At 36.5% G+C, this 23,230-nt stretch overlaps 2 protein-coding genes and 1 long non-coding RNA gene across 15 annotated transcripts in view; 2 read left to right on the forward strand and 1 right to left on the reverse strand.

Moving 5' to 3' along the window:
* LOC116768928 (uncharacterized) overlaps positions 1-12,005 on the forward strand; it is a 48,883-nt gene extending 36,878 nt beyond the window's left edge. For 6 of the 10 annotated variants that reach the window (XM_032659834.2, XM_032659828.2, XM_032659837.2 and 3 more), the window contains 15 exons: positions 718-970; positions 1,085-1,271; positions 1,357-1,513; positions 1,594-3,864; positions 4,079-4,202; positions 4,279-4,527; positions 4,598-4,703; positions 4,862-5,114; positions 5,341-5,754; positions 6,223-6,364; positions 7,492-7,603; positions 8,123-8,221; positions 8,368-8,451; positions 9,044-9,178; positions 9,669-12,005. In XM_032659834.2, the coding sequence (XP_032515725.2) occupies positions 718-970; positions 1,085-1,271; positions 1,357-1,513; positions 1,594-3,864; positions 4,079-4,202; positions 4,279-4,527; positions 4,598-4,703; positions 4,862-5,114; positions 5,341-5,754; positions 6,223-6,364; positions 7,492-7,603; positions 8,123-8,221; positions 8,368-8,451; positions 9,044-9,178; positions 9,669-9,837 (4,755 nt within the window). In that variant the 3' untranslated portion in view covers positions 9,838-12,005. The remainder of the gene's footprint in view (positions 1-717; positions 971-1,084; positions 1,272-1,356; positions 1,514-1,593; positions 3,865-4,078; positions 4,203-4,278; positions 4,528-4,597; positions 4,704-4,861; positions 5,115-5,340; positions 5,755-6,222; positions 6,365-7,491; positions 7,604-8,122; positions 8,222-8,367; positions 8,452-9,043; positions 9,179-9,668) is intronic. The other 4 variants (XM_032659829.2, XM_032659838.2, XM_032659832.2 and 1 more) reach the window with 4 other exon arrangements.
* Positions 12,006-12,281: 276 nt separating this feature from the next.
* On the reverse strand, positions 12,282-20,505 carry LOC116768936 (microtubule-associated protein tau). 4 transcript variants are annotated; one of them, XM_061528535.1, is made up of 9 exons: positions 20,380-20,503; positions 17,586-19,017; positions 17,417-17,460; positions 17,097-17,256; positions 16,795-17,003; positions 16,488-16,673; positions 15,324-15,488; positions 15,167-15,214; positions 13,720-14,994 (listed from the first exon to the last, which is right to left on the reverse strand). In XM_061528535.1, exons 1-8 carry the CDS (start codon positions 20,410-20,412, stop codon positions 15,188-15,190), a joined length of 2,256 nt encoding a protein of 751 aa, XP_061384519.1. In that variant the 5' UTR covers positions 20,413-20,503; the 3' UTR covers positions 13,720-14,994; positions 15,167-15,187. The 4 variants fall into 4 exon arrangements, with proteins under 4 accessions (XP_032515738.1, XP_061384519.1, XP_032515737.1 ...); XM_032659846.2 differs by lacking the exon at positions 15,167-15,214 and having other exon boundaries at positions 20,380-20,495; XM_032659847.2 differs by lacking the exons at positions 13,720-14,994; positions 15,167-15,214; positions 15,324-15,488 and adding an exon at positions 12,282-13,363 and having other exon boundaries at positions 20,380-20,505.
* A 112-nt stretch (positions 20,506-20,617) lies between these two features.
* Positions 20,618-22,994, forward strand: LOC133320373 (uncharacterized). Its single transcript, XR_009753748.1, has 2 exons — positions 20,618-22,227; positions 22,404-22,994. It is a non-coding gene; the product is annotated as an uncharacterized LOC133320373 (long non-coding RNA).
* Positions 22,995-23,230: the final 236 nt, after the last annotated feature.

The following is a 23,230-nucleotide window of genomic DNA, read 5'->3' on the forward strand; positions in this document are numbered from 1 at the left end:
TCCAATTATAACATAATATTATTTCTACTGTATGCACTAAACGTATAGTTTTATTATCAATTATTGTTTATCAGTGTGTTTGTCGAGTTCGATACATTAATATGTAAATATCGGTAATCGACTTCGCCAATATATTTGTATTTCAAGTTATAAAAGATATCGTTGTAATGAGTTGTTTGAATTGTGACCTCATTTGTAGCAGGAAAGGAATTAAATGAGTGATAACGCTCGCTCCAGTCATACTCCTGTTATGTTTCATAATGTTAAATACATTATAATATATAAATTGAAACTGCCAGTTTAGAAATCATTTTCGAATAAAATATATGAAACTTAAATCATAATCTATCTCGATCACTTCAGCAACGGTTGCCGAAGATACAAATCCGATACACGTAATATAGGTCCAACGAATCATATAAAATGTTAGATCATGAAATATATATATATATATATAGGAAATTGTACTAAAAACGTGTAGTTCTTGCAGTAGGTAACAAATAAATGTTCGGTTGAAACATTGCCACCGCCTAAAATACACTTGCACGTTAAAATTGTTTATGTTCAAACCTCGCTTGCGTTTTGAAATCTTCCTGTGATGTAAACGTTAAACCGAATACAAGAATTCGAATTACTTTGGATAAACAATTGTAACTTGAAAAAATTTATGTCCAAACATCCAATATGGTGTAGATGACGTATATTTTATCCAACCAGGGCGAAGAGTCCGTCGGTTCCATCAATACGATGTCTATATGCAAGTCGGAGCTGTTATTTTCACCGGTGAAGGAAGGTGCCCACGGAGTCCACTTCAGCGTGGATAGTCTAGACTGTGAACTGCCCACAGAACAAGATCTCATACTCACATGCCAGGCTAATAAAGATAACTATACCATCGCCTTCGAGGGCAGTCTCACCATTTACTCTGAAGACAGTGAGTGTGCCGAACCCGCCGTCAATCAAAAACATGGTATAAAATTCTATAAACGCCTCAAACTGTTTGCTGATGACACAATGTTTGCTAGTGATTCATTATGTCTAACGAACGATACACATCCACTTCATCATGTTAATCGTGTTTCAGACAAACTGGTTAAGGAGGAATTAGTTATAGGTTTAAATAGTGATGAAAGAACGCGCAGGAATTTAGAATTATTAGAGAGATGTAAAAATTTAACCAATAAGCTATCAACATCTATGGCTAGAAGCGATTTAGGATTAACAACGTGGAGTAAACTTAAGAAACAAACCAATCAGTCGCCTTTACAGAGGTACATATAAATATTTACACTATATGGTAAACATTCTATTATAAGACTTCCCTAAGATACCTTAATTAATGTGAATTACTTGTAGACATCCATCGGGAAACAACAACGAAGACTCCCACGACTCCACCCAAGCCACTAATGATATGAATAATTCGGTTATAAAAAGTCAAAGCTTACCAAACTTGTATAGAAGGAAACTAATGAGTAGTTCTATTAACTCCGCGGCATTAAGCAATTCAACCGTACGTATCTGAATGTGCTAATAAGTAATTATTAAAGCAATGTTCTTCTGCCCGTAACTACTTAACACTTTATTTTTTAGGTCGACTCCTTCTCAGCCAACCAGAGGTTAATTGGAACTTCAACATGTATGAAAGTATACGACGTCTCACAAAATCGTCAATCACATACAAGTCAACATTCAGAACCTATGAGTACATCGTCTACTGAAAACCAGTCCTCAACGGATAAGAGTCAAACGAAACAACAGTCCTTCAACTTGGTTAAACTATTTATGAAACAAAAGAGCATCAGCAACGATGGTATTGTTGGTATGGATCAAATGGATAGGTCAGAGTGTTGGCCATCTAGCTCGGGAGGGGAGAGCGGGGAGTCTATGGGGGAACAGAGACTCTTAAAGACAACGATCTCCGAAAGACCCCAAGTGGAACTGCCCGCTGAGGCCCTTGAAGATGATACAGCATCAGTTGTATACGATGAAATTAGACCAACGAATCCATTTAATAGAGTGTACGACGAAGTACTTATTGAAGAAGAAGAGAATGAAGGTTCTAAGTCGAGTGATAATGAAGCAAATCTTTACGCTATAGTCAATAAACCACTCAGGAAGAGAACAAACTTAAACGTTATGAACAGTCCGAAACACAGACCGGCCAGAAAGTCGTGTTCATCTCAATCATCAGCTACCAGTGTTAGTTTATCAAGTTGCTCTGAGTCAGATGGAACACAAATCACGAAAATGAACAAAATAAAAGAAAAGGAGTCCTTTGACTCCAAAGCAACATCCACACATCTAGATACTGAAACCATAGATAAAGGCATGCAGACGTCCAGCATGCAAGTTTCGACTGCCTCTCATGATCGGGAAATATTTAAAGTGGTCGAGGCTTCATTTCTAGAAAAATTAAAGGAGGGTGATTGTGAGAAACCAGTCTTTGTACTGTATCCTAATTACACCCTGCCTGATATAAGCTTTCTAAATGGTAGACCAAATATATACTTGAATCCTGTTAAAGTCAATGTTTCGCCGAAATCAGATAAAAAGGGTAGAATGCAAGCCAAAGGCAAACGCCCCTTTTCATGCAACGATGTGGAAATGCTTAAGAAAAAAGGTTTGGGACATATAAGGGACTGGGACTCTCTAAACTTCCTTTTACCGATGGAATGTAGACAGCTGCTCTCAGAAGTTCCAGAATTAATGCAACATATGAAAGAGAAAGAAAATGTAACTAAATGTGATAGATTTTGTAATGCATCGCTCGCTAGGCAAAAGAATCGACCTACGAGTTGCGATTGCAACAATCTGACTGGCAATACAGCTGTCTCGTCCAGTTCAAGCACGGCGACTCAGCCTTCATCTGGATATCGAGGATCTTCAACCATATTAACCGATTCTTCGGCTCAAAACAGCCCCGCACCCACTGGAAACTTCAATCCTCTATTCGTGTATCGATACGACAGTGCTACGAGCTCAGAAGCTAGCTGTGCAAATAACGAAGGCCAAAGAATGAACAAAAGACAGTTATCGCTAGCAGATCAAACTAGAATTTTGAAACAAGGAGAACTCGTCCCTCCCAGGCCGCCTCTACCAAAAAGTATTTTACGTAAATCCATGGATAAAACTCGCAAAACCAGTGCCCATACGAAACGTTACAGTATGTTCGAATTAGATGAATTCATACAAGACCCAGTGGTATGCGCCCAAGCAGGCTTAGAACAGAAAAGTAAAAGAAGATCACTACAAGAACCATATTATCTTCAAAATCAACCTACTTTAGACTACAGAAAGAACAATGACTTAGCCGCTAAGAGATTGTCCCAACAATTTTTGGACGCCGCAGACAAAGATGCCGATTACAACGAGTACTACCAAGATGAAGGGGTTGGAACTGAAAGCAGTTTGGAATCTGGAAAATCCAATGAACTCAAGTTTCATCGCCCTCATACGCCGCCAATGCCAAAACCTAGAACAAAGAAAATCGAATACATAGATTTCCCTCCACCCGGAGCACTCATCAGCAGTGCGGACCTACAGCAGTTGGAAGACTTTCTGAAATTAAGTGGCATTAACTGTCAAAACATGGACGAGTGGGACCAAAATCAAGTTCAAAAGGTAAGAAGTCAGGTTACCAAGTTCCTACAAATGAAACGTTCCCAGGAGGAGAATCAAAGGTCTACAGACTCCAGTACGAGTAGTTGTAACAGCAAGAAATCTGTTAGTTTCGCTCAAAAGCAGGATGGTAAAGAGATTCAAACACAAACAAAGGCTGTCGAGGAACATAAAGTATCGACACTAGCCACGCCACCCAACTCTCCAAACGTATCAGCTATGGTAGCTCAAAGGCACTATCAGGTAACTTAATAGTAGAACTACTTTTCACCATTTGCCCGTTAGTGCCTTGTAAGTATTTTTGGTTCTTTTTTATTTTATTATAGGTAAATTCATAATCACCCTTTCATTTTATTTTGTGAATGTTTATTTGGTTCGCTTTTCGTTAGCTTCCTCGAAGTATCATTATAACACGTTCAAAGTTGACCCAAGTCTGGACCAGTTTTATTATTTGTAGGGCAAAAACTTGGCTGAAATACCTATCTGCGAAGAGGGCGAAGTTAGTCCCGATGAATTCCTCAGCCCAACTCATCACGAGACCCGTCTGAAGTATGACATCATCGACGTGTCACAGAAACGAGGTCACTATAACTAAAACATTTTAATGATTTTAATATACAAATAAAAATATAATATTCATTTTATATTTTCATACAGCTTTAGTGTCAAACGTAACCGACGCTGTCGAGATGTTGATCCAGCACTTCTCATCGGCGATGGACCAAGCGGAGTTAGCGTATTTAGGAGATTCAAAACAGTCTCCCGCCTGTGCTAAAATAGCATTAAACGCGTTGTGTCCAGCCCTGTACGCCATATTCCGAGACGGTCTGAAAGAAAATATCGAGACCTCGTTTGGCGCCGTTAATAACTCCGTTTGGCAAATGGTTGAAGCCACTGCGAGACAAGGCATGTTATGAAACGTAAAATTATTAATTAATGTTGATTAAAAGTCTTTACTAATACATTTTAATTATAGGGCCCATAACGAAGTCATTAAATGAACTGGTTTTGAGAATAAACAGCGAAGATGCAGTAACCGAGGGTCTTGTGAAGTTCAACGCCTTTATACTAGGATTATTAAAGTAAGTACATTTTCATAAACACGAACAGGATAGAACCTGAATCCTTCGCCACAAGCGTTTTAGCCAATTTAAGATTTAAGCTATCGTGACCTGACTCTTGTGGGTAATTTATTAGTATATATGATAGTTCTTTAGTACTAATAAGTCTTTTATTTCAGTGCACAGTCAGTCGACGCTTGGGTATCGTACGTCCGAACGAGAGAATCAATTTTGGCAAAACACTACGATCAAGATTCTCTGATACTAGCGGGTTGTATTGGAGAGCCGCGCTGTAGGGCCTTACTGGACACACTCCTCGCCAGCCTCGAGCCGCTCAAACTGTTGCCGTTCTCCCTTGACCTAATGTTCGAGATGAGGGAACTTCATAGGAGCTTTAAAAAGATTGAAAGCGACATGCGAGCCGCCAGTCGGGTGAGTTATCACAACTGTCATATCAAATATCCCTGCATACTCACCATTAGCATACTATCAGCTGACATCGCTTTATTTGCATTTTACCGCATGTGCTTCCGGAACACGAGTCACTGCGATATTCGTGCACAGCTTCCATAAAATGCAAATAAAGTTCGGCAGTTCTAGGACATTACATATTTACATCCTAACATTGTGATGCATGACATAACTTTATATTTAACAGCCAACCTCGTTTAACACACCGCAACTAACAACCAATCAGAGAAATCTGCTCAAGTTAGTGCGTTCGATGCAATCCAGTATTGTGTCCAGCGACGAATGTCAGGCTAGCGTCATCATGAGACAGAAGGAGCCCAAGAACAAGGAACCGTCCACCCCGGACCTGCTGAACGATTCGGCTAACGTCAAAACTACCCTCGATAAGAATAGACCGAGGTCGTGCGTCAACCCCACGCCCGTAGGCTACGACATGTGTCCAAACAACAGTAGGATAGACTTGGAGAACAACAGGAGGTGGTCCGGGGTTCAGTTGGGATCCAAACTGATGCAGGCCTTCGACAGGCTGGTGTTCGACGATAGCGATGATTACACAGACAGTCTAGAACATAAGACCTGCGCTAAAACGACCGACGCCAAGGTAACTTGGACGGGATATGTCATGTGTGTGGACCCTGCTTTGTTTGGTAGACGTTTCGTCCTTCACAATGTACGCTTGGCGCTTAGATGTTTTGTGTTAATTTTTTTTGCGTCTAGTTTTACTCGGTTCATGTCCACTGTCACTGGACCGCTAGCTTATGTAATGACACCAGGAAGTATCCGTGACGCGGCACTCGGCTTAGCACCAGTTGCGGTTTATGTCCTCGTATGTCCCACCACCGGTCAATAAGTAATATCATGCATGACTTGTTCTTACATTGTTTCACAATAACCTTTGTTTGATGTTTAAATACACATTTATGAACAGCTTTACCTCATACTATAGAATTTTGGATTCGTATTTTGAATTATACAATATTTTTAATAGCATTTTTTTTTTTGACATGTTATTAGAGATTTAAAGGTATATTTAATAAGTTGGGTTATAAATGTAATGATTGAATCCCAGCTGGATACGAGCGGGGAAGAACAATGGCGGCCCCCTTCAGCCAGCAGTAGCGCCAGTGGTCAAGGATCTGGCGGCAAGTTCCGGAGACTTCAGCTCAAGTGGGAAATGCTCAGTAACGCTGAAAGCCCCGGGACGCCATCTGGTGAGTGTACCACAACATACGACGATTCCACTTTATAGTAAAAACTTTGAATGAATATTTTGAAAATGGAACTCAATAAGCAGAATTACAAAAGAGTTCTTATTTAAAAGATTTTTTTACTTTGATATGATAACGCATTCGTCATCTAACTATATATTTAGAAGTACATACAGTTAATACTATTAAGATGCCAGAGTTTTCATTATCGGAATAATTCTAAATCTTTATTAATCCGGACACGTGATTCTAAATTTGGATCGCAATTTCATATTTACTACCAAAGTATGTTTCCGTGTAGCTCCTAGCATACTGATGGTGTTTGTTATGAGACAATAAGCGACACTCACTAATATGGGCAACACAAAATGATGGCTTCCGATATATTACCGCTACATCACACCTTTATGTGGCTAAAATATTTCGTATAATTTTTTTTGTATTACATAAATTAAGACCATATTTTTATTTTATTTCGATATACATAAATCATTCAGTCTGAAGGAGCTTTTATTTTATATCTGGTATAAACCAGTTTGCGTATAATGAAACCGTAAACCTGGTATGGTATTAATCCAAAATCCTTTCAAAATAGAAATTCTAGACAATATTATATACCATAATTTCATTATGTTCCGTCGCAGACGGAAGTTACATTCTTCAAATTCCATTCCACGAACCCAACTAGACTTTATGGCCGACAGATGGCATTGTCTTATGTGTTACTAAATGTTTACAAGAATAATAAAAAGACAAACATCTATTATTTAAAGAGCTATTTTATAGAAATGTCGAAAATTAAAGGGTCCTTAAAATAATCTTGTCTGGTGCCTGTATATCAAGACCTGCGGAAAGACTTAGGGCGTCTAGAACTAATATCAATTCATTTTTGGAATGTACTTCGAAGGCAGCCCTAGTAGGTTCATTTCAAATCTGGTTAGGTAGAGAGAGGAGCACGGACGGTGGTGGTGAGCGTTTAACGCGCGTTAGATAGGCTTTTACCCCTACAACTGGGTCTCAAGTCCCAGGCACTGTTGAAGCTCCTCTCCCTGCAACGCGATGGACCCGGCATCCGCACGGTGAATCCATGGAATGCTAAGAAGTTTCGTCTCAATATTCTATAAATTCAGGTGAAACCTCGCCCGCGGCTGCTCGGGGTTCTAAGATCCCCCGACCCGTCTCATCCCCGGTCAGACCTCAAGCTCCTCCAATACAATCACCAGCCAAAAACACGCAACACAGGTAAGAAAATATAAAACCATCAAGCAATATACCGACTAAAATAATAATTTTGTTTTGTTCCATACATAAAAAGAAAATTTTTTGTTAAGACCAATTTAATGGAGCATTTATCGTGTTAAAAATGCATAACAATCAAGTAAGTGTGACCTCGCTTTAGCGTCGCATAATTTGAAGGTTTTTGTTCAGGGACGAGGGTTGCTTTGTTTGTGGAATAGGGTCGCGACCCCATGTACGAGAATATTATCACCGGATATACCGGACCTAAACAGAAATTTTAGTTCTTAATAATTTAAATTTCATTCAAATATAATCATCGCGAAATCTTAACAGAGTTTGAAAATTAAACAATTTGTTTACAAAAAAATTTTATTACACAGAAATATTAATAGAGAATGTTTCGTTATCTATAATTTAAACGAAATTAATTTATCTTCTCCATTGTTATGATTTCAGATTGCTGTAACAATAGATATTTAACTAAATATGAAGTAATTTAATATATTAACAATAATTTCACAGAGGTATACCAGTGGCTGTACGTAAAGGTTCTTCCCCGACGACAGCAGCGCCTCGAGCGGCTAACACGAGAAACAAAAAACCACCACAGCCAGCTAACCGGTATGATAACACTTAAAATATAACTATCTGTACATAAAAATAGTTTTTAATAGCACTTGGTGTACGGACTTCTATATTATTTTGTTTCATTGGGTCTTTTATCCAGCACTTAGAACAGCTTGATATATTTTTTACGCACACTTCAGGGTTATACCCGAGAAGGCGGCAGGAAGACCGGAAATAAGAAAAAATGTAGCTGTTAAAAACACTATCGGTGCTAAGAACACGCTGTATGTATTGTATACAGGGGGATGTATAATATATAACCTATTGGCATATGCACGATACACCTTCATATGGACTGCGATTTACTAAAAATGTATTTATTAAATACAAACGCCTAACACATTTAATGCATGAGTATCTTGCTATTAACTTTATGATATATTGCGTCTTTCTCAACGTCCCTAACTCCTAATATATTATTTGCTTTATATAATAATATTTTTAAGGTGAATTTTATAAAACTTATATTACAATAATACCACTTGTTATTTTTTTACTTATCTAGAATTATTAAGTGTTCAGTATTATTAGAATTTAAAAAAATAACGATGAATGATTTCTATTTCCAAAGAAGAAAACCCTTGAAATTTTTTTTATTTAAAATTATTAAGTCAATCGACATAATGCTCTTTTACTCATTTTATTTTTTTCTCTTTGTTAACTCCTCTTATTAGAAAAGCGACAATCTAAATTTTTTTTTAAAATATGAAATATGAATACTAATATGAATTTCACTTAATTCACAGCGGATAGAAATAGTACAGTCGTGATGTCAGTTATGTCATTTATTATAATTGTTTTGTATGTATCGTACAGCGCGTCCCGTGTGGACGGCATCACTACGGGGAGTCCCCGTCCGTCGTCTCTGCCGTATGGACGCGCCGCGCCCCCGCCCGCCCCGCGCCGCGCCGCCTCCTCCTCCGCGACGAGAGCGACACACATCAAACACAAGTAACACACACAAACACAAGTAACACAAGTAATACACAACCAACACAAGTAATACACACACCAACACAAGTAACACACACCAACACAAGTAACACACACCAACACAAGTAACACACACCAACACAAGTAACACACACCAACACAAGTAACACACACCAACACAAGTAACACACACCAACACAAGTAACACACACCAACACAAGTAACACACACCAACACAAGTAACACACACCAACACAAGTAACACACACCAACACAAGTAACACACACCAACACAAGTAACACACACACCAACACAAGTAACACACACCAACACAAACAGATGTATATTAAACACCATGGTGATAATTTTATTTAAAATTTATCAAAACATTTAATTTATACGAAGTAAAACAATTTTTAAAATTCAACAAAGAGCACCAACTGTGCCAGAAGTGACTCAGGAGCATTGTTCCCGACCAAAAATAACTTATATCGTTCAACTTTCCAGATACGTCAGAACTCTATGGCACAGACTGCCGTCCGACTCGGGACACCTGGCGTTCAACGAGGGTGAGAGGCTGCGGCTCATACTGGAGGTGGACGCACAGTACTTGTTGTGTTGTAGAGGAGAACAGAAAGGCCTCGTGCCGCGGGACGCCGTGCTCGAGGACTTCTGATACTGGCCGGGGTAGCGCGACTGGACGCCGCAGTGGCGACCAATGCGCGCCAATTCGGCTCTCGACAACGCCAACTAGGCGCCGGTCGAGCCAACCAGTGGCCCAACATGGCCAAGTGCTGTCCAACACCGCCAATGACTTGTATCAAGTGTGCAATAAAGTTAAACGTACATTGTATAGTGAAACGGATTTAACCAATTCGATATTTAAATTAGTTGTTTAACGATACCCGAAATGATTTCACGCCAGGCCGGGGACTGCTGGGACTGATAAGTTATAAACAAATCTTGTATCGACTAGTATTTTAAGTTTAATCTTATTTATTTTATTGTTAGAGGTCATTTCAGTTTCTCAGTCCCGCACGCTCCGCGCTAGTTCCTGGCCGTCGTCACTGAACATGTCGCACATTTTAATTCTGTAGTAAAATCTAGTCTTACGTTAAGGCGCGACTCGGACTGTACATAATGTTGTAAGGACGCATACTGCTGCGTGTCCCACGAGCGTCGGATCTAACATCGAGTCGCTCGATATTAAATGTCCCGCAATCGGATGTGATATAGTTTAGATAAGGAAATAATCTCGTGCGTGAATGTAGACAACGGCCGGGGAGAGACGCCGGGCGAAACTAGTTATATTGGAATTGATGTCTAAATATGATATTGTATTATACTACTAGCGATGTTTAATTCTCGTGTACATATTAATGAACAGCGTTAACGGCTGAAATATTTAAAATAAATAGGTGCTTGGATTCAACTACTAACTAGTGCTCCCGGTGTAACAGCATGGGCCTCTCCTCACGCCCATCCTCTGAATGTGGTCTTCAACTCCTCGTACGATGTAGGAAGCTAACGCACATATGTAACTAACCGCATGGCCTTCCACGACTCCTCTCCTTGTACTTTCTACTCGTATTTCTAGAACGTTCTACGGTGATGTAATATTTCATTCGTACTGACCGCATGCGTCCCCTCACTTCTCCTTCCAAACACTGATAGAACGTCCCGCCATAAGAATATCGCTCTTATTCACCTGTATTACGAGCTATTATCGAATACTCCCGGACACTTCACTCGATGCCAGGTTACCTTATGTGATAAATCATATCACCGCTTGAAGCCGGCGACGGATAAAAATGATATTTTTGGTACGCGTATTGCTCAAGATATTAAATATACGAACGTAAGTTATAATACTCTTTGGCTTCTCGTCTTTGTAAATATTTATCGGTAGTGAATTAAAGAAGTATATGTCAAAATTGTAACGAAAAATATTCGTATGCACGATACAGTTCCTCATAGTCGGTCGTGCTGTGTTAGAACAAGCAACGGCGTCTCCTCCGGCCGACGCGGTCTCGTCTCGACGCGTTAGTATGTTACTGTATAGCGAATATTTATACAAATAGCGGTAATGTTGGTCGTAGTGAATGTATAGACTATCATGTGAGTGTAATCCGCTTGTGACTGGATGTGATGTGGCCTTTATGTATGTAATTAAATGATATTAACGCGGCGTGTGTGTGTGTGTGTGCTTGCATCTGTCTTATCTCCTCACCGGGTCGCTTCCATGTAAAGTATGGTGATGTAAACGGTATATGCCTTAATATGTACACGTAACGCGATGTATCGACTCGCTTGAAGCTTGGAACCAATCGCTTGGGGCGCATGTTGAGTTTGTTAGTTGTAAGTTTTTATGAACCGTGTGTATCGAGACTTGAGAGAGAGTTTTATAAATATTCCTGCGCGCTCATTAGAATGCTAAGTGTGAGTGGTGAGATGTCCTCTACTGGTACAAACGGTTAAGTTATTTTATTTACGTGTACATTATTATAATTTTTTTTTTAATTTTTAATTATGATTGGGAACAATAAGTTGAAATTTTTGTGTTGAAGATTTTATTTTCTTAAGAAAAAAAAAATATATGCGAAAATATATTTAACAAAAAAAAAAAAGAGAATCGTACAAATACGAAACTCGACGAACGACTGAGACATTATTCCGAATATTTTATAGGTTTACCGAGAAATCACTGTTTCACTAGACATTCATTATTCATATATGTATTGTTTAAACTTATTACGTTAAGTGCCATAATTTAATGAATTAACAATTGATAATTATTATAATGCATAACCTTGTACACCAATAAACTATATTAAAAACATACAACGTTGTTTCAATACGGGACGCTGCGGCTCGCGGCTGACGGCTGACGTCACAAATAATAACGTGCCTGGTTAGAATTTCATGCACTTTTCATATGACAGGAATTTATATATTTTTATTACAGGAATTTAATTATAATTCCTATATTATTTCAAGAATAATATTCTAATGAGTTAATGGCTCCGATTGGTTATTTTTAATGGGAATAGTTTCCGATAGTCATTTCAAAGAGCTTTAAGCTTATGTTATTCAAATTAAGATTAAAAAATAAACAAGTAATCATTTTCCATATATTTATTTAGATAAAATTTGAAAGACAACAAACAATGCACATTCCAACAACTAAGCTCTAAGTGTAAATCACATTATTTCAATTGAATGTGTTTATTGTACTAGAAACTATCGACACTTGATTGAATGTATTTATTATATTATTAACTTAGTGATGTTTGTTTGAAATCCGAAGTCAAATATTATTACGAAGAATGTCATTGAACTGTTTAAATTTAACAAATCACTTGTACTTACTGTTTGAGATGTAGAATATTCAATTTATATATATAAATATATATAAGGAGCAAATTAACAAGTGCTTCTCGTTCGCTCAATAAAACGTATTTAAATTTCTTCATTAAATTTATAGTAATTTTTAATATATATATTTATTTAATAGATATAAGACCTTCAACAAAACGACTTTTAACTGAACTTTAAACAGAATGAGACGGTTTGTGTTTAAGTATCGTTACGATCTAAGTGTTAAGGTAAACTACAATAACTCTAATAACGTTAAAAGCTATTTAAAAGTCATCTAACTGATTGCTTATAACTTCAAAATGTATTAAACAGAACAAGACTGAATGTCTGTTATCCGACGTTAAACTGTTGCAGAAATAATAAAACATGTCCCTAGTTTTTTGTGCTCAATATTTCCTATACACAAGTACAAATCTATTCCTAAAATGTGCAATGTACGTAGTTCTTACGCTACTAAAGTCCGTGCTTGATTCAATACTATAAATCATCATATAAATTAATGCAGAGGTTTGATTTAAGAAATTTTTCTTTTAAACATGACTCAATGCATACAAAACCTTGAATTTTAGAAACACACGCATTATTATGGGAGATTTCTGAAGGCGTGTCTAATATATGGAAAATGCCGGTCTGTGAGTGAGACTCGTTCGTCTGGAGCAAGATGTTCTAGTGTTGTTTCTGACGGCTGCACGCTCACGGCGAGGGCTGAGGGTGCGGGGGGTGAGGGGTGCGTGAGACGGTAAGGGTGTGCGAGGAGTACGGGTGAAACGGGCGGAGCGGCTGCGGGACAACGGACGATCACCCCAGTCCGACACGTAGTCGTCCTGTAGAGAATATATCTACAATTAATATATAAAAAAAATTATGAAATATTATATGGTAAAGTCGAAATATACTTAAGAACTTAATATAGATAAAAAAATTACGATTGTTTGAAATTTTACGAAGTAACAAAAGTTTAAAAGAGGAAAGTTTTTTTTTAAACACTAAAAAAGAAATAGTAAATAAAGCGGAACTTACCAGCGGAATATATTTTCAAAAGACATTTCCGACAACTAAAGTGATAGTGCATCGTGTTGGTAAACTTTACAGAGCTACGTTCATTTCTAAAATGAATTGTGTCTCAACTTACACGACAGCTATTGAAAAATGATGAAGCGTTGAAAATAAAACAATAATAGAGACGGTAACTTGTATTAAAAATTAGTTTTACCAAATATCATACCTTTTTAATTCACAATAACGTGATTAATGTTACGAGTTTAAATAAGGTACCGCTACAATCATTTCAAGGTATAATACTTAAAAGTATCAAATTTAAATCGCTCATATTACAAATGTATTGAATATAAATCTCAAAATTACAATCGTCTAAGGTTCGGGGCGTGAAAAATTATAATATACGTAAATAATCATAAATGCAAAACTTGTTATCATTTCACGTTAGTGGCGATGAAAATGATGTGTACAAAGCATTTATACGACTATCTAAAACTAATTAGTACTTATAACAGTAGTCACATATAACATTAAATAACTTAATAATAATTCTTCTCAGTCGATCACTAACCCTCAATTTCTCGTTTCAGCACTTCAAATGTAAAAATATAAAAGATGACGTAATACTTTTGTCCTTCAAGTTGAGAGGCAAGGTGAATATCAAAATTTTATAATAAAAACAGTACCTGGTGCTGAATCGAGAATTTCATTCATTTAGATTAAACACTCCGTTATATACCAACTCCTTCCTTTCATACAAACTACAAGAACTCAACACATGGGAAATGGAACAACAATGTTGAATCTAAATATGTATTTAAATTGAAAACAATGCAGACGTCAAAACACTTTAAACACAGTGTGCAATTTTAGTTAAAAAATCTGTCTACTGTCTAGTGCGTACTTTGGCAACAAAGTATATCATTGCCATAACTAATATCCGTTGCATTAAAAATAATAAAAATATTTTTGTATATATATTGGGTTGCCAATAATTTTTAATCACGATCTATTTAAACCACTGAAGACTAATATATTTAATATTATATTGTTATAGTAATAATTAAATCGATTCCGTTACATATTAATTATTGGCACTCGACCTTTTTCGACGCGTGTCTAAAGAATATACCTTTTAGTCACAGCTAAAGTTATTCTAAGGGAACATTTATTTATGGATATTACCTATCAACTATTAAAGAACATATTGCCTAGAAAGATATGCCTAATAGCGGACAAATTGTAGTCAATGTATTTAATAACATAAATAAATCCGCAAAACAATCACCAGTAATTTGGAGGTACAATGAATGTAACTATAAATTAGGTTAAATAAAATACAAAAATTTGGACTCTCGCTTATTAAAATCGTAATATAAAGGGTATGTGCTTAAAACTGCTGCTGATTCAGATTCTCATCTGCTTTTGATGCCTGTGTTGACGGCGGTACTGGACTCTGTGGAAATATTAATATATTATAAATTCTAATAAATATTGATTGTTGCAAAATAAAAAAAAACATAAAATAATCGAAGAAGAGTAAGCTGTTAAAGAAAACCAACAACCAAAACCAAACAAAATGAAACAAAAAAAAAAATGGATTAGTGACAATGAACACGTTCGAATACCTCGAAACACCAAAAAATGATTCAATAGAACGTGTACAAATACTCTGGCTGAAACAAACGAAAACGAAAAATGATAACGATAAGCCATCACCGGGATGATAACAGAATACAAAATGAATGATTCTAAGAGCTGGTGGGAGTGGGGACCCGCCCTCACCTCCTGTCGTGACACTCCGCTCGGCTGAGGAGACACTCCTCCTATCTGCTTGATGTAATCTTTATCATCAAATATCTTGATGTCACCGCCGCCCGGTTTGTGTTTCACGTTGTCCAAAGACCCAACTTTACTTTGCGCTTTGAATTCCAATTTTTGATTCTCAATCTGTGTAAGACATGTGCAATAAAATATATCTACATATATATATGTGCGTTATGTATACAGTAATTTAATTTATGCGTCCGTTTTTCGTACATATTTGATGTTGGTGAGAAATTAGCGTATAGTGTTGAATATATAAAATAAATTGTTAAATATATAAAAGGAAGCTAGTACACAATAATAATCAGGAGGTTTGATTTTGTGTGTAAATATAAACTTGAATAAATTTTGTATAAGCAATCGGAACGCAGCCTAACATAAACATATCAGCATACAACATTCAATTTTATAGTCTGTGCTGTGATTTTATGTTCGTATCTTAAACATATGTTTCATAAATAAAATAAATCGATCGGTGAATAAATAAATGCAAACATTCTCATCCGTATTGGTAACGGTTATATGTTCTGTGATGTGATAACATTCCAGGTGTCATCCATCGTCCTATAGACTCATTGACTAATGATTTCCAACGAGCGTAATTACATCAAATTATTCAATTTACCGACTTCCAGCGAAGTATTTTCAAATATCACCTATTCGATGCTCTCCAACGAGGTAACTCCCATTTTATGAACTAAAAGTCAGTTGGTGTTGTTTACATAAATATCTATATAACACATAAGTATTGCTTCATTTATCTTGTACACGATATTTATATTAAATGTAATTAATTATAGGTATATGTATAATAGTGCGAACGTAGCGAATGAGACGACTATTTGCAAGCTTACAGAATACAGACATTGTTTTTATAAAGGTTTCATGACTCACCGTCTTCTTCTCGGTGCTTGCAAAGTTCTACAAATACATCAAAAACATTTTAAATTACAAAGTTTTTATGTGATTCTAACTACCCAAGAGATACATTATTACCGGTGCTTATGACTTGTGACCGAATTACATATACTTAAATGTTTATTGGATTGTCTTATACTCACTTGAGGATCCTAACTACACATTATTTCGTACCATCTATCCGTATAGTACAATTTGCCTTACCTTAATGGTTCCACCGCCTGGTTTGTGTGTGATGTTAACGGTGGACGCGACCTTTGGCTTCGCTTTTTCCTTGAAGTCCAACTTCACTGTCTCTATCTTCTTATCTCCTCCGCCAGGTTTGTATGCGGCGTTTTGGAGTGAGCCGATCTTTGATTTTGCGTTCCATTCTAATTTGGTGGTTGTGATCTGTTAAACGAAATCATTTACTCTATATTGTTAAAATTTAGCGAGCAATCTTGCAGGTAAGGAAAGGTCTGAAGCTTTATGATATGAAAGTATGAAACGTCATAAAGAGACAACAATTTACCTTCTTTGCCCCACCGCTCGGAGTGTAAGCATCATTTTTCGCAGCGATTTTAGGAGTGACGTTATTGAAATCGAGCTTCCTGTTTTCTATTTTGACTTTTCCACCGCCAGGTTTGTACGTTGTGTTCTCCAAAGAACCGATTTTTGATTTTACGGCTTTAATGTTTGGCGATGGTGCGCTTCCTACTTGAACCTTGTTCATGGGTACTTCTAAGAGAATTAATGTTTACCATGTTAATATTTTATAATCTCTTGCTCTAATGTACTGTCATATTATTATTAATGGATGGTTGTCAATCTTACTTTTCTTCTCGCCGGGTTGTGGAGTTTCAGGAGTCTTGGCCGTTGCACTCTTGCTGGATGAACGCGACAGGCTTTGCTTTAAACTGCTGCTTGATTTTTCCTTTGTCGGCAATTTGCTAGGGAGCTTCTTGTTCGGTGAACTTGGCGAGCCATTAAGATCCTGAAAGAATTTCAACCGTACAATTTAATACCTACACTTAAGGACCTTCCTTATCACTTAAATAACGATAATTTTGAAATGCAACAGTTTAATCAGTACTCTCTTGTTAAATTATTTTGAAATCAACAACAAAACGTTTGTGAATCTAGACGTTACTTACGTTTCCTTGGGTAGATTCGTCTACACCGCTGTCATTGTCGCCATCTATAAATTAATGTGACACATTTTACATTAAAAATATAAATTTATAAAATAATTTAATTTATAAATTTCTCTCGAGTTTGGTTCATTTTAAAATGTTCTTTACAAACAATAAATACATTGATCACCTTTAGAACGCGAAGCTGGCGCAGAAACGATTTTGCGTGGTGTTGATTTTTTGGAATCGTGTGGTGTTACAGGAGTTTTAAGTTCAGTTGGTTTTTGATTTGCAGATGTAACAGGTTTTGAATTTATTGGTGATTTTGCCTCATAAATTGGAGACTTTGCTGCGTTTTTAGTAGGTGTTTCTTTTGGTTTTATATCTTTAGCTGGCTCTTGTTTTACTTCTGGTTTTTTGTCGGACTTAGGTGTTTTTGGGCGTTGTGGCTCAGGAGTAGTAGAAACCGGCGATTTCTTTGATTGAACTGGAGGCTGTGGTGCGGCTTTAGGTTCTGGCGAATCATCACTTCTAGTTAAAGACGGAGAACGGTCGGAGAGATCAGTTTTATTTTGAGTTATTTCCAGCTTTGCTGCAGAGGGGTTGCTCTGTGCGATGACGTCATCATCGTCATCTCCTTTCTTTTTAGATGACAGGTTTGACAAAGATCCCATAAAGGATTCTGTCATTTTGGATCCATTCAATCGAGACTCTGGACGTTCAGGGATATCTTTAGCCCCATCGTTGGATGCTTCAGATCGAACACTTTCTTTGGAGCCAAGAATATTATCTTTACTGCCTTTCATTTCCTGTATCAAACTTAGCCCTGGACTACGACTAGTCAACTCATCATACCGTCCACCTACAGCACTCACTGATTTTCTTCTGTCATCTTCCGTTTTTAAAGGGCTTGGTGCCCCAGGAGCGGCTGCAATGCTGTAGCTCCTTCCTTTAACCGCTCCCTGAACTTCGTAGGCATTTTCCGGCTTCCCATTTTGATTTTCGCTCGATGCTGTTTGGTTCTCCAGGTTGACCGGTTTGTTTTGGATGGAGTTAATAGAGTCACTACTCTTTGGAGGGCCTTGTATTGGCTGGCTTGTAATTTGTGCGTTTATTGGAGCATTCAATGCACTACCGTTTTTATAAGACCCGTTGGATGGAGGTACAGGTGGTCTGGAACCTTCTGGGGTTGTAACGTTCCCAAATTGTGGAGGTTGTCTAGGACCAAACTGTAGATTGTTTGGTACCGGGCCGCGCTGCGGTGGCTGGGTAAATGTTGGAGACTGAATAGGTCTAGGACCTTGAGATGTAAACTGTTGTGGACCTAATGGACGCAAAATAGGTTGTTGACCTCGGATTTGCGGAGATCCTGGGGGACCAACCGGAGCCTGTCCTCTTTGAGCTGGGTTTGTAGGCCGAGGTGCAAATTGTGCTTGAGAAGTCCCAGTTCCTGGTTGAAATTGAGGCCTCTGTTGTAATTGGGGTGCTCCTAGTCGGAGAGACTGCGGTGGGAAAGCTGATCGAGAGTCTGCTCTTGTTAACGGTGGACGAGCCGGAAGATTCTGAGTTGCCGCACCTTCTGAATTGATAGCCCCACCCTGATTCCGAGGCTCAATTGAAGCCTTAAATAAATCAGGGCATCTTAATAATATGAACATAAATTAAAACGGTTCTTATTGTGAAACTAATTAAATTAAGCCTAGAAAATTATTAAACTTAATTATCACTAATTCTTTATTAAATTATATAGTAAGTATATGTGCAGGTAAGTCTCTTCTATCCTGTGTATAACGATCATCTTATGTGAGTAGTAGATTATAACATTATTTAGAAATATATTTAGTAAGCCTTTATCCGGCACTGATATATTTTGAAAACATAAAATCCGTGTCGACATGTTTGTATAATAAAATTGCTTTTATCAATAACCGATGTCATGATCGTACCGTTAAATATAAAGACAACAAATGTATTGTGTAAACAAATAAATGGTACCTCAAACATGCCTTTTCTAGACATTGCGTGTTTCGATATCGCGAGCATGTGGGGTGGATCGATAAAATTCTGGTACACGGTACTATCCCACCACACGTTACCAAAAGGTCAATATGATAGCGTGTCGATCTTATGTAACGAAACTCTTATAAAAGTAACAAACTATAGTAAATTTTTACCTTTCTTTGTAAGTCGCGAATAAAAATATTTCATATCTTTATTTTAATGAGATTTAAAACCTTAAGCGAGTTTGAATTATTGCTTGTTTTCGTGCTTGTTCTTTGCCGTTGGCGTCCTTTATACATCATAGCAATAAATATTTGCATACATTGTAATGTTTGAATTTTTATTTAATTTTATGTAAATGTATTTTTGAATAAAGTGACTTTTAAACTTTTATTATTTAATTTAACCAGAATCATATATAAATTATTTAAAAAACAGCAATGACTAGTCTTAAATTAAATGTTTTTCTTATAAAGTGGTCTTCGATAAGTTCACTATAAAGAAACTCGTGTTGCAAAAGTTTGTTCCAGAGACTTTTGTTATTTATGAGGTCATAATACAAAAACTTAACTAAATTATTTTATGAAAAAACTTCTTTATGAATACTTTTTGTGTTATGTAGAAAAAAAATAAAAAAAATATTTTTAACATAATTTAAATGTCATATACTCTTTATAATATGATATTCCTGTATCAAATAGTGAGCAAAAAACTATTTTTAGTTATGAATGTTCCCCACTATATTGGACACAATTAGCAAGCAGCTAAATTAATCGCACACATTTCATATAAATAGAAATTCTTACTAAATTATTTACGAATAATTTATAACGTAATTTTTTGTTGTGTCAGAAACCAGTGCTACAAGTGATTGTCTAATGTATAAGTCTAGTTCATGTTAATTGTCTTAATAGTTTATGGGTTTTTTCTAAACTAGGTGCTCTTTCCACCGTTCTCATTGTGCTGTCAGCCTCAGGGCTTACCCGATTGACGTTGTTACTCGGTAATTGCTCCATATTATTTACTATCGCAAAATTCTGGAGCAATAAAGCCTTTATGGCATAATCTTCACGCGATGACAGTCGTCTTTTTGCGATATCTCCTTGAAACTATAAAGACAATATATTTAATAGCTATCCAAAAGTTTTAAATCAACGTGATTGGTGCCATTTCACTGAATATCTTTCCAAACTACGTTGCGATCTAATATGTTATATCAGAAACCAGCTGCGTGGTACCAGTTAAGTGCGAGCCCAAGTATTATTTTTTTTATCTACAAATGATAATTTGAAAGTGAATGAATGACGTCTTATACATTCATCATTAGATGACGAAGATACTTGATGTCAGGTGACTAATATGAAAAGGCTTTACGTCTTTTTTATATGAGAGATGATGTTATAAAAATTATGTCAATATTGGTCGTAATTCGACAATTATTTTGATTTATGAGATATTTCCACTAGAACATGGACAATTGTGAACTTTTTAAGTTTAGATGTAGTTTTTGTTTGACCGTTTTAAAACAAAACTACCATTGTTTTTGGTTTTTAAATGTGGGTCAAATTTATGCGGCTGTTAAAAGAAAGAAAACATTTCGAAGGTAAAGGCGCAACGGATTTGTTTTTGGGCGTGGCTTTTGAGTAGCTTTTGAGGGCCTTTTCTACCTCAGTTGGGATTTCACTTTGTGAAACAATTATAAATCATTTGGAGCACGCAATGAGATTCTTATCTCGCATTACATTGTAAATTTGTTTGTTTGTGATTTTTTTTCACAATTTCCGTAAAATAGAACTGTCAAGGTGTATCAAAACAGTTTCTAAGTATTCGCAGTCATAAACATTACTTGACATGACCTAGAATATATACCCAGCAAATGAATAAGTTTTAAGTATCTGCAAATAAATAGGTTGAAGTATCTACGTATTACATGTTCCTGCAGCGCGGTAACATGAGGAGATCGTCGATACATAGCATAACGGACGTTGGACCCGTCGCTTAATTGACATCATTTTATTTCTCAACTATTAATTAACCCGGCAGTTTTAAATTAGTACTGCAATTGGCATATTAGTGGTCACATGCTCGTGTATCCTTATCAAACTATACACAAGCGATGATAATAGATGTAGTCACATATTGAATACTAAATGGAAAATTTTCATTTAAATGTCTTAATACTTATTGCGTCCTAGTACTGATATCCTTAACTTATATTAATTAGAAATATATTCGTAATACTGTCATTGCAACATCAAAATTAATGAAGGTACTAAATTTTTGTTCGTTTATATTTATTTCAGTGAACCGTCACTATATTGTTCTTAACTTGCAAAACCTTCACGAGCATAATAAAATTCATTGCGAAACATTTTGTTTTAAACAAAAGACGTAAGAGTGACGCGAGTACTTAAAGATTTTTATGACGTAAATCACCGAATATCTGACACAGTTAATTAATTTAACTTTTAATTTCATGCAATACGAACGTAATTTCATCATTCGATTATTTAGTATTAGATCGTTTTATATTCATCTTGTACAGCAGTATGGTTTGCGAGCTAGTTAGACAGAAGCGCTTCGAATGCAGGATCGTCAAAGAACGAGTTGTAGAGTCCGGCGTCATTGGCCGTAGTGACGTAGTTTAGGTGTTTCTCTGCCAAATGTGAGTCACGATATAAAACGAGTGCTCTTAACGAATATCGTACATTAAAGAGCCAACCACCGACCGGACAAGTGTTGCCATTACAAGGATCAAATGTTTATCGACGACGTCGCAGTAATCAGTAGTCGTTTGGATAACATTGTGTTGGAACCGTTCAAGTTTCAAGGTAAACGTCACTTCACTTGTTATTTAGTTGTTAATTTAAGGTTTCCTGTTCTCATATTATTTAATAAAAGGTTATAGATTTGATATTATTTGTAAAGCTTACATTGCCAAAGAAAAAAATAGTTTTATTCATAACGACATGCTTCATTTTATACTAATAAAAGATTGCATTTCTAGCAAAAATGCGTCCCAACACCGAGAAACCTCCGACGTGTGAAGCGAGCAAGATGCCTCCATTGCTACATCTGACTCCATCCACCACGACACAGAGAGGAGATTTCAGCCCCGTCCAGGGGGTCGACAACCCCTGCCTGCTGAAACCCCAACACGACATACCACCAACGCCCCCGCCGCAAACCGATTCCAAACCAAACAATTTCTTCCCGCAAAAAATAGGATAAATCTTTAATAAAACAGTTGGAAATAACTTCATAATGGCAAAATGCCATCTGAATACGGACTTTTAAATAAGTCATATAAAAATACTCCATTACAATGGCTCGGGTACCAGGAAGACTGTTCCAGAAGTCGTTTCCACTGACGAGTGGTGTTCTAGAACTTTAGATAATTTCTTTTTATGACGTTGACAATATAAAGACGTGCTACACTGTTGACTAATCAACCTTGTGAATTGATTCTATTGTTATTTCGCTTACAGAGGTATGTTTAAGAAATGTGTGTTAAAATTTATTATATAGGTGAGTAGCACACTGTGTAGTGTATATCCGTTGTTAACATTAAATTTTTAATAAATAAACTTGTATATAATACGCTTATTTATTTATATAGTATTTTATTTATAATTTCAGTGAATTCAGGTCGCTTTGTAAACATACAACCATGTTGTACGGCTTTTATTAGGAACTTTGCCAAAAATTATGTTCCACTATTGATCTTACAGAGATATAACATTTCTGTACAAATATCACTTGTTTTTACGTGTTCATTATTTTTCTAATACTAAACAAGAAACAGTTTAAGATCATAATTTTCGTTCAACACAA

Source organism: Danaus plexippus, chromosome 5 (assembly GCF_018135715.1).
Source record: "Danaus plexippus chromosome 5, MEX_DaPlex, whole genome shotgun sequence".
NCBI lineage: Eukaryota > Metazoa > Arthropoda > Insecta > Lepidoptera > Nymphalidae > Danaus > Danaus plexippus.